General features: G+C 33.3%; 1 protein-coding gene across 3 annotated transcripts; it reads right to left on the bottom strand.

Annotated features, from left to right (window-relative positions):
- Window positions 1-3,280: 3,280 nt before the first annotated feature.
- On the bottom strand, window positions 3,281-9,814 carry LOC123228622. Of its 3 annotated transcripts, none has more exons than XM_044654051.1 (3): window positions 9,687-9,814; window positions 7,265-7,332; window positions 3,281-3,985 (listed from the first exon to the last, which is right to left on the bottom strand). In XM_044654051.1, the coding sequence occupies exons 2-3, from the start codon at window positions 7,328-7,330 to the stop codon at window positions 3,404-3,406; spliced, it is 648 nt and encodes a 215-aa protein (XP_044509986.1). In that variant the 5' UTR covers window positions 7,331-7,332; window positions 9,687-9,814; the 3' UTR covers window positions 3,281-3,403. The 3 variants fall into 3 exon arrangements, with proteins under 3 accessions (XP_044509986.1, XP_044509988.1, XP_044509987.1); XM_044654053.1 differs by lacking the exon at window positions 9,687-9,814 and adding an exon at window positions 9,419-9,665; XM_044654052.1 differs by lacking the exon at window positions 9,687-9,814 and adding an exon at window positions 8,607-8,686.
- Between the last annotated feature and the right edge of the window lie 1,901 nt (window positions 9,815-11,715).

Below are 11,715 nucleotides of genomic sequence, written 5' to 3'. Positions count from 1 at the left end.
GCTCATAGTAGAGCTCAATTCAGATTCAGAAATGGTGTTGTGAGAGAAAGGTAGAGAGCTCGAGCTTAGAAAAGTGTCAAATCTCTATAGTTAGCTTCCTGAAAGTATCAAATAAACACCAAATGGAACAAAGTATAACTCAAATAGTAAAAAATGAACTAGATTATCCCCTCGATTTCTTATGGAGGTTATGATATGAAATTGAGTTCTTAGAGTGAGTTAGAATAGGAAAGAAAATAGTTTACTTAATTCTTTCCCCTTACTGAGTGTTCTTATCTCTCACTTCCTTTTCTTTCATGATTATAGGTATAAGTGATCGTGGTAACTGCGAGGCAAGGTTAGGTCAACAAAGATTGATCCAATTAGAGTAGGTTATCTTTGGTTTATGTTATATGCATACAGTCGCATGTTCTTGTTGAATTTTGACTTTTTTGAGATGATGGTACAGTTGTGTAAGATTACTTCATGTTTTCAGATGTTTTCAGATGAGTTGTCATATGAGATATATACATCTTTTGTTCGCTTCCAGATTTTCAGTTTTCTTAGAATAATTTTTAAATACTTTTAGTAATGAGTTTAGTTCAAAGTAGTTTTAAAAAAAAAAATAGACGTTCCAGATATTAGTTTGTAATATTTCTCCTTCAAAGGATAATAATTTTAGGGAGGGATGTTACACTAGTGAAGGAAAAAATAATACAGTGCACCTTTTGTCCAATATATGATAAACTTCAAAAATTTGCCTAAAAAAATTACTCTCCCTGATGAATGCTCCCCTTTTTTGTATTAAGATTAATTTGGTTACTTATTGAGCCATCGCATATTGATGTTATATACAAACTTTTTAAATGTTGATGTCGGTAGTATCTTGGTGAACAAATCTGCAAGATTCTCACTGGATCTTATTTGTTTGACATCAATTTTTCTGCTATGTTGGAGCTCATGAGTGTAAAAGAACTTCGGTGAGATATGTTTGGTTTTGTCTCATTTGATGTATCCACCTCTAATTTGGGTAATACATATTGCATTATCCTCATATAATATAGAAGAAGTATCGATTGTAAAAGGAAGACTATATGTATTCCGGATATGATGGATGACAAACCGTAACCATATGCATTCTCGACTAGCTTCATGGAGAGCTAGAATCTCTGAATGATTTGAAGACGTTGCAATCAAAGTTTGTTTGGTGGAGCGCCAAGATATTGTTGTGTCATTATAAGTGAAAACATATCCTGTCTATGAACGAGCCTTATGGGGGTCAGCAAGATAACCAACATTTATATATCTAACCAAATTAAGATTTTTAAGGGATTTAACAGAATAAAATAATCTTAAATCTTTAATTCCACATAAGTAACGAAGCATATGTTTGATTCTGTTCTAGTGGCGACATGTCGATACAGAGCTAAATCAGACTAATAAATTAACTGTGAAGGATATATCCACCAGACATGCAACAAATTTGGAAAAAATATGTGGGAAGGCAATAAGTATGGAGGCTAGAAAATCAAGTGGGAATGTAGGAAGGAGATGAAATTCAGTCAATATTAGGGGGTGGTGAATTGTCTATATAAAGCCCCATCACCTTCATTATCATGTACACATACACATCTTCACTCTAAAGCTTTCTTGCTTCTTGTTTTATTTCCGAGGCTTGCCTTCTATTCCTTTAATAAAATTCAGTTATAGTTTCCATTTTTATGAAACTTGGGACTTTGGGCCCATATATATATTCTCACGATTTTACAAACTTCAGATTATAAATCGGATACAATTATTATAATAAAAATAAATATTATACAATTGTTATAATAACAATACATATAAATATTTAAATAATATTCAAGACTTTTGACCCAGATTTATGTTTTTGTAAACTTCAAGTTACAAGTGAGATTCATGACTTCAGGTCTAAATTCATAATTTTGTAAACTTCGGGTTACAAAAGATTTCAGATTCAGATTCATGATATTCAAGACTTCAGGTCCAAATTCAAAATGTTGTAAACTTCAGGTTATAAATAATATTTAGGATTTCGAGTCTAGATTTTATGAAATTCCAGACTTTAGGTGTAGATTCAAGAGTTTCAAGACTTTAGGTCTATATTTATAATTTTGTAAACCTCGGGTTGCAAATAGGATATAATTATAAATGAAAAATTAAATAGAAGAACAATAAAAATTAAAAGACAACTAAGACATTATAACTGAGATATTTGTATTTGCAATATACAAGCAGTAGAACGATATAATGAAAAAAATTATAATATACCTGAACTAATCGTGTTGATAATATGTTATAAATTTAATTAAGCCCCTATAGAAAAATAAAGAGATTAAGGAATAATGGAGAGAAAGATAATATTATTTAAGTAAAAGAATTGAGAGGAGAGGAGAGAAAGAGAGCTGCAAAATTCGGATGAAGTAAAAATGCGTATATACAAAACCCCCACCACAACCCAAACCCCCACCCCCTTTAATTGACTAATTTCATCTTCTTTTTGCATTCCCACCTAATTTTCAAACTTTGCGGCATTTGGTGAAAAATCCACCAGACATGCAACAATATCATATAAATAAAATTATATTTGAAAATAAATCTTACTTACCATATTCATACAAACTCATATGGCATCAAATAATTAGGTGATGTGATTATATTTTTTTTTAAATACTTATTTGAAAAACATTTAATATATGTTTTTACGTCAATTTATATAAATAAATAAGTAAAATTTGTTTATAAATGTGATATTACTTCTTATCAAATATATATTTTATGCTACATAATGTGTGATTGGAAGCCCCATGTTAATTAGTTTGGGACAATGAACACATCAATTTGAAGATGAAATGCATGGGTGGGTGCAAACAACTTTAACAACAGATGTTTCATGTTGAAAATGAAATTTGTTTATTGTTTCATTTTATTGATGAAACAAACCAAAAACGAAAGTCCTTTATTTCAACCCAACAACAAAAACGACTGTATAAATTAGCGGTATATATCATTGGCAGACATAACTTAGAAACATAACCAAATAACACAATTTTCACACCATTAATCCTTTGTTACTTCAAATGAAAAGTGAAAATGATACTTAGAGAATTTTCTTCTTTTCGACAGGAATACTTTTTTTCCCCTATTTCTAGTTCATGAAGATGATATTTTATCACTAATATAACATATCTATATGAAACTCTAAACATAATTAAGATTTACAAAGTACTGGAGAAGAATCCTAACTTCAAAATTTCTTTCCATTTTTTTACACTAGATATAACTTAATGAGTTTTATTGGAAATATTTTGAACTTACAAATAAATTGAAGTTGTGGCAATGCTTCATAAAGTGATAATTCTCTCTTTGTGTAGGAAAAGTATAGTTGAAACAATCAAGGGATCTAAAATCGAACCCAGCATCGAGTACATTTTGCCATGCAATCACCCTTACAGTCCACATTATAGCCTAATACTTTTGGATTTCGCAGAAGAAGTTTCCGTAAAGTTTTTCCTTCAATTCCCCAATCCTTTTTCAGGATCTGCACGTTGTTCTTCAACTCATGTTCCATACTACATCCAATAACTTCAGGAAACTTTTTAAGCAGTTTGCGAATATCATCATCGGAAAGGCTTAGGTTCCTTAGGTAATCTAATACTTCATTTACAGTTTCACACTCGGGGATTTCTCTTTTGCGTTCTTCACTCCAATACGGTGAATGGATATGGCCAAATGCTTTTCCAAGTATCTTGTCTTCTTCTTCAGCATCAAAGTCAAATGCAGAGAGAGGTTCTCTACATGCTTCCCATTTTTTCCTCTCTTCATCGCTTAAAGTAATACTTTCGATTTGTGTGGTTGAATATATCTCCCATTTCTTATGATAAGTTTTGGAGCCACACACACCCAAGAAAAGATTTGGTGGAAGTCCGCTGGAGAAGTTCACATTTGAGAGAACATTATTAGGGGTAGCTGTAGGAATATCAGGCTGCAAGTTGAACAAGTGAAATCAATTTTCATATATATGAGGTAAAACACGTACAGAATTTAGGAGACAACATGCTCACACCAAGCTACCAAATACGATGACTTGAAGATAAGTAGGAATTATTGAGAAAAGCTGAAATAACTGAAAAAAAAACACCCTAACTAAATCTTTGTGAGCATATCTAAAGTCAGAAGTATAAACTCATGATGTTAAATTTATTAATTGCAAATGTTCCGACTAGAGTAGAAGTTTGATCACAGCTTTTGACTATTCGAGTATCAAAAAGCTTGATTCTTCAAATTTCCCATCGGTTTTAATCAATCAACAATCACCTTCAGCAAAGGTAGGCCAAAATTAATCAACACCTTGCCTAATTTCTGATTTCATTTCCATGTCTTGGTGATTATTTATGCCCTGCCATACAATCCCCCTCACATTTAGCCTGACATAAATGGTAGTCATGGGACATGAATAGAGAGCACTTGAGCATAAGATTAGCTCAAGAGAACAGCAGTTTAAGATAGAAACAACATAGAAAAGAAGTGAAATAACAAAAAACTTCAGAAATAAATTTTTGTAAACACTGAAAAACCAATCAACAACTTTAAACTAACCAGTTACATATTGTGTTTAGAGTTATTTATCATGGAGTGATTTAATTCAACTTAACATTTCATCATTCGTTCCTAATGTCAATGCAGGATATGAATAATTTGATTCAGTTGATATGGGAGTTTCAGGCGAAGAAATTGCCAATTCCAACGACCTGAAGGGGCAATCGGCAATATTTGGGAACCAATTAGTGGAATCTAGTGATCAAAAGGCAGAAACAACAACTTGATGGAAATCCAAAATGATAAATTGGTCGGTTCCGTCGGAAAAATGGCTAGCAAGATTTAGCTGTTGGACTCTGTTCATTCGCCTGATTGCTTGGTTTCTCTGGTGATGGACAGTGAACTGCAAAGAAGTCATGAAAAAGAAAGAAGAAGACGGTGTTTATAGTGACCAAACCCAGCCCAACAACCCAATAATCTATTTCCAAACTCGAGCCCAATATCCAAGGAACCCACAAATCATTCCAGCCCAAGCCAATCTCAATATTTTATCCAACACCAATCTAACATTCAACCAGACCCAACCCAATTCCTTAAATAACCACAAACCCAATTCATAAAACCCTAGCCCATATATACTTTGCAGCCACCCAAAAATGAATCCAACCCAATTCAACTTATCAAATTACAAAACCAACCCAAACCTAATTCTTATTAAAACAATCCTCCCAATTCAATTGTCCAACCTGGAACCTAGCCCAAATATCACTCAACACACAACCCAACTTCCATCTCACTTATTAATTTCCAAATCAAACCCAAATATAAATCAGTCAAGCCCAAAATTTATAAATACTCATCCAGCCCACTAATCCACTCACACTTAGACCCAAACCTATGTACCTAAACTCAAAACCCAACCCAAAACCCAATTGGATTCATCCAAACAGTATTTACACACCAGGCCGAACCATTTTCGAAACCAACCTAAATAAATCTACATTGAAACACCCCAACCCGCTTCTTCTTACTTCAAATCTAACCCAACATTCATTTTATATTAATCCTCCAAGCAGCCCAATGTAACTCTCACCAACATAGAAATAGAACCCAGCTACACCTTAACCTGCCCACTTAGAGTTTCATTCAGTCTGACTCCAACTCAACCCGGTTTCTTCAATCTAACGTAACACCATAGGAGCCTTGGGGTTTGACGACAAACATGGGGAAAACGTGTGGTGTTGACCGGCAATTACAATTCCAATGGCTTTCAGATGAAGATACACAATCAAAGACCCACCATTTCATCCACCTCAAAAAAGTACATTCTCAAATCTTCGAACTTCCATAAATTCACCACCATTCTCTCCCTCAGAACCTCCTCTTCGTTTCAATCTATTTACCCACCACTAAGCCTATATCCATGTAGTATGCCCTTTTCATTGAAAATAGTGATATAGTTGAAAATGTTGATACCTAGATTGATAATTTGATCCTGTTTAACGAAATTGGTAATTTTCCAGCAGAGGAAGGCGAAGTGGAGTCAAAAGGTATATGAGATTGTTGTGGAAAAATTAAAGAACATATTGTCGTTGTTAGTGAGTAGTGTTGATGGTTCAGTGGTGTCCATTATTGAGAATTTTGATTTGGATTTACATAAAGAGTTTGTGGCTAAAATACTTGAAATCCCACAAGTTTTGGGTGAGAGTTTAACCGGGTTTTGTATGTGGGTTGTGAAGCAACCATATTTTAAGGTTAAAACATGTGTGGTTGATGCACTTGTGAGACTTGTATGTGGCAGTATGAGGAAACCGAATGCTTATTCGTTATGGGATTTGGTTAAAGAGATAGGCCGAAAGGACAATGATACCTTGAGTGTGGCGATTCTCAATGAATCAATAGCGATGTAATCCAAGTTGAGAAAAGGAAAGATAGCTTTCGAAGTAGTTAACAAGTTTGGGAATTTTGGATGTGATGCAAATAAAGAGACATGTTATTTCACTATTGAAGCTCTTTGTATGGGATCAAATTTTTATTAGGCTTGGTCAATTTGTGAGAAAATGATGGACACGGGGATGGTTGCCTGATATTGAGAAAGTTAGGAAGATAATTTCTTGGCTTTGTAGAAGAAAATATTAAGGAAGCTTCACCTTTATTCAAATCTATGTCGCGATGTGCGGCACAACTGAGTGGGAGATCTTGAAGTAATCAATGCAAAGTTTCCTCCTCCCCACCTTGAGGATAAGGCGGCTTTTGTTGGATGGGGTAATGTTACACCCCTGAGTGGTTTAAAGTGCACCTCCGCTGGAAAAACAAATATTTGGGTGTTGGAAGGGACACGTGACCAGAGAAGGCTTCGGAAATAGAGAGAATTAAAGGGAAAATTGGAGAGAGAAGGATAAGCGGAAAAATATTGTGGAAAAACCTTTGGAGGGAGAGCCTAGACTCTCAAATACCAGGCTTGAGGAGAGAATTGGCACTTGAATTTGTCAAGAACTTAACTTATTTCTTTGCTTTTGTTTTGTATTTCTCTTCAATTATGAAGTTACGTTTATTTCAATCCATTTCATGTTTAGTTGTGTGAAGTGTGGGAGATTTGCTTGCTTCTGAAATTTTTTGTTTTGAGTATGAATGACACTTTGATGAACAACAAAAACTGCAAAAAGGATGTCAAATTATAATTGTCCATTAACTAACTGGGGATCGGGTGTAAAAAAGTGCTTACAGTGGTAACGCAATGTGGTGTAGAATGAAAGGTCAAGAGAGAAGAAGCGAACAACTTTCCTAACATTCCTGCATGATCAAGGACAAAAATGGTGAACAAGTGTAAAAGATTGCTACTAATAAGATAAAATGGGATTTCTTGATTAGGTGAATATTCCAAAGGCTTCCCAACTATCAAAATTAGCTGCATGAATTTGAGCAAGAATATGCCTTGTCCAAATTCTTGTTAATATGTAAGGTTGCTGACATGTAGACTTGTTGCACAGAAAAAGCTACCTAAATTCTAAATAGATTTCATGAGATCAAAATCATGCACACAAAGCAAAAGTTAACTGCTTATTTATTTTTGTTTATTATCATTCTTTCATTTCTTTTTTCATTTATCTTTGGTCAAGGATATGAAAAAAAATATATCATTTATGATCACCAACAAGAATGATATAAATGAAGTACTATTTTTAACTTAGGATGGCTGACATATAAAAGCCTTCACTGAACAGACAAAGCTTAGTTAATTCACATAGAAGAAAGAAGAACATGAGCAAAACAGGAGTGGACATCATTGTTCTCTTCACCAATTTTAAAGGAAAAGCTCCTCAAGACATGAAATGAAAAGATAGGCATGCAAGGGATAATCCTGTAAGTAAGAAACGCTTAAAGAATTTATTATATCAAGATATGGAACTGACTTTATAATTAGACATAATATAGAACATTTTACACATCGGATCCCGTATGGGCACTGTTGTGCGGAAAAAAAAAAAACATGTACAGGTTATAAAATGAGGTTGACAAGACTTGAGATGCTTTAAGTTTTATTACAGCCAAAACACCTTGACTTATGACAAGGAAAGAAAAAAATCCCCCCTAGAGCCTTGTAATGTGACTTGAGAAGAGCATAAGTGCCACTCTAGTTATCTTAATCACACATGAATTGACTGAAGGCAATAAAAAGAGGTGGAGTCTCAAAAGAAATCAAACTTCCTATAGTGATTATTCATATTTCCATCTCTTATCTCTCATGCAAACAGGCAACACAATAGGTTTCAATTTATCAACAAACAAAACTAGATACAAAACATGTACATTCATTCAAAAGATTTGACCACAAAGATGGTGACAAATTTATGTCTACACAAGAAATGGAAAACATCAAATTGAACAGCAGCTATCACACTAAGAGTATCCAATTCAACTAAAACTTTTAACTGATAAAAAAGGGGGGGAAAAAACCCCACTTACAGCATTAAACAACTTGAAAAGATGCTTCATGAAGTACCAACAATTAAACCCAAAAAGTTTTAAAATTTGGCTTTTTAGCTCTCTAGAGTCAAGACCCTTATCATTTAATTAACTGTGGTGACATGGCGCATGGCAGGCAGTCTCGTTAAACCAGTGGAGTCAACTTGTTGACTCAGCACTTTGACCCTTCATTACACTGAAGCAAATGAAACAGCTAGGTTATCTCACCTTCTATTGTTAGGCAAAACAGGTTCGGCCGATGAAGAAAAGGAAGAGGTTATACAACCTTGTTGCAGCAGCAATAGGCAACAAGGTGAGAATATGGCATACGTGTTGCTTGCTGACCGTAAGGGTTTGTGTGTGTGCTAGTGTGTGAGAACAAAGAGCGAGAGAGGAGAATTGACAGAGAAGGTTCAGGTCAGTGAGTTTTGGTTTTGTAAGCAATTTTTTGCTAAGACTTTGTAATACTTTCTCTGGCATAGTGGATTAATCTTGCTGCCCTTAAAGTGGATGTAGGTAATTGATTGATTGCCAAACCACAATAAATTTCTTCTGTTATTCTTCTTTACTTGCTTTATTTCTTTTACTGCTTTTCCAATTTTGCATTTATAGTCATTATGGTGGGTTAATTTAAGAATGCAAAACCTAAGTTACAACATTAACAATCAAACACAATAAACTTCAGCATCACAAAATCACAACTTAAAATAAATTTCTCGGCTTATTCTATGAAGCAACAAGTTAAAATAAATATAAGAACACAGCATATGAAGAAATTAAAAGCTCAAAAGAATCAGAATATTGTAGAGAGAGAGAGAGAGACAGAGAGACAGAGAGTTGATGATGCAATAAAAGTAATATTCACAACTAAACATTGAACAGATTAAAAGAACAACAAAAATAAAAAACCCACCACCAGGATCAACAATTTGATGATGCTACATTAAATACCAAGAACTTAAGCCCATAAAAGGTCTAAAGTTTTTGCTTCAGAGCTCTCAAGAGCCAAACCCTTTTCATTCAATTAATAAACGAATAGCACAACTCTCAACTTGCTATATTCCTAAAGAAGACACCTCTTTAACCCGGATTTCTCTTTCTCGTTTGCAGAACAGCGCAGGTGATGAAATTGAATGCTCAAATGAATCAAAATATTGTAGAGAAAGAGAGAGAGTTGATACCTGAATAGAGGAGCTCCCACTTGCCAACAAGAGAGGAGGAAGAATGAAAAATATAAATAAAAATGACTGGACTGGGACACAGCAAAAACTAGGATCAAAAGCCTAACGCTGACCTTAGATTGTAGCCAATAGTGTTTTAATTGAGGCTCTGTTTGGATACAATATTTCTATATTCGTGTTAATTTTTTTTTTAAATTAAAAAGATGGCAGGGTTATTTTTCACTCAAATTTTAATATGTTTTTAAAATTATAAACCTGTAAAATTTAAAAAACCTAAAATCTCACTTATAAATTAACTATTATTAAAATTTTTTATTAAAAATAAAAATAAAATTGTTATTTTATTAATAAATCTTAAAATCTTAAAAATTTATATCATTTTCCTCCCTTTAATTTGAAAAACTAATATTTCTCTTAGAGTAAGTTTTGTAAAAAATCACTTTTTCCCCCTAAGGTTTCAAAATCCCTTTCAATTTTTCAAAGGCCAGTTTTGGTTCTTACTCCGTTGTCGACAATGGATGACAACACTCTACCTTTGTCGACAACAAGACAATTGGGATGACAAAGGCTTTGTTTAGATGACAAAGGCTTTGTTTAGATGACGAAGCCTTCATCATCCAAAAGACAAATCAGACAATGAATCGTCTAATTCATCTTAATGACAATGAAGGCCTTGTTTTCGTCATAGTTAAGATGAAGCCTTTATCGTCTTACTTGCCTTTATCGTCCTACTTGCCTTGTCGCTAGTGAAGGTAGGGTGTTGAAACATTGTCGCAAATGGTCGGAAAGTAGAAGAAAATAAACTTTAGGATTTGGGGGGAAAATGTTACTTTTAAAAGTTAGAAAACTTTAGATAGAGGGTAAAGTTGTTAGTTTTTAAAATTTAAAAGAAAAATATAATAAGTTTTATATTTTTTTAATATTATTAGTAAAATAATAATTTTTTCTCTATCTTTAACAAAAAAGTTTAATAGTTAACCCATAGGTGTGACTTTAAGTTTTTCAAATCTTGTAAATGTAATTTAAGGAGCACATCAAAACTTAGGTGGGAATAAGTCATTTGGCCTTAGAAAAAAACCTTTCATTTATTTAGTAATATGTATGCCACCATTTGAAATACAAATTATGTATGAGTAGTACTATATATATATTTTTTATATATAAATAATAATGTATTATTATAATTAAAAATTAAAAATAAAATACTATTAAGTGAAATATATAAATAGTAAGAGCTAGAATTCTTATTGAAATTTGAACTAGCATTTCTATTCGTACTGATGGTATCAACTCCAACACAGATCTAAATCTAAAACTAAAAAGGATAGATCTTAGAATTTTTATTTCTTTCTTACAAGAGATTGTGTTGGATAAATACTTCAGCAAAGGTTTTTCCTCATAATTCAAATTCAGTGCACATTCTTCTAGTTTCGTTGCAAACAAAATGGTTAACAAGACGACCATTAAAAACTTGTTTTTGCTGTTTCAAATTGGGCAGTCTACATTTTCCTTTTCAAGGTTTCCAACAGGCCAAAGGACTTTTTCCCACCCAAAGTATCTTCTACTGTCAAGTTTCCACTCCTTAACTATAAAAATCTCAAACACCCACCTATGGAGAGTTAAGTTTGTTAGTTTTAATGGTCAAATCATTATTTCATCTATGAATTTAATCTTCTTTCTCCCTCTCCCCCAAAAACCTAAAAATTAAAAATTTTTCCTTTAGGCCAAGTTTAAAAAAAAATGATATTTTCCCCCCTTAAGGTTTAGTTTTCAATCCCTAGTTCTAAATTCGATGTCATCATCGATGATGAAGATTCCCCAACGCATCGCCATACTTTGCGATCTCTCTCCCCTCTTTTGGAACATTGATCGATGCAAATATAGTCTAAAAAGATGAAGAGCTTCATCGAGAGACAAAACTCTTTGTCTTCTTAGATAAAGACGAATATCTCAACTCTGTTTGGGAAGATAAAGAGCTTCGTCTCCTGATGAAGCTCTACGTCTTTTCAGATTAGATCAACATCAGTCG

Source organism: Mangifera indica, chromosome 11 (assembly GCF_011075055.1).
Source record: "Mangifera indica cultivar Alphonso chromosome 11, CATAS_Mindica_2.1, whole genome shotgun sequence".
NCBI classification, from domain to species: Eukaryota; Viridiplantae; Streptophyta; class Magnoliopsida; order Sapindales; family Anacardiaceae; genus Mangifera; species Mangifera indica.
The sequence above is the reverse complement of the archived record's forward strand: the minus strand, read 5'-3'. Positions and strand labels throughout refer to the sequence as shown.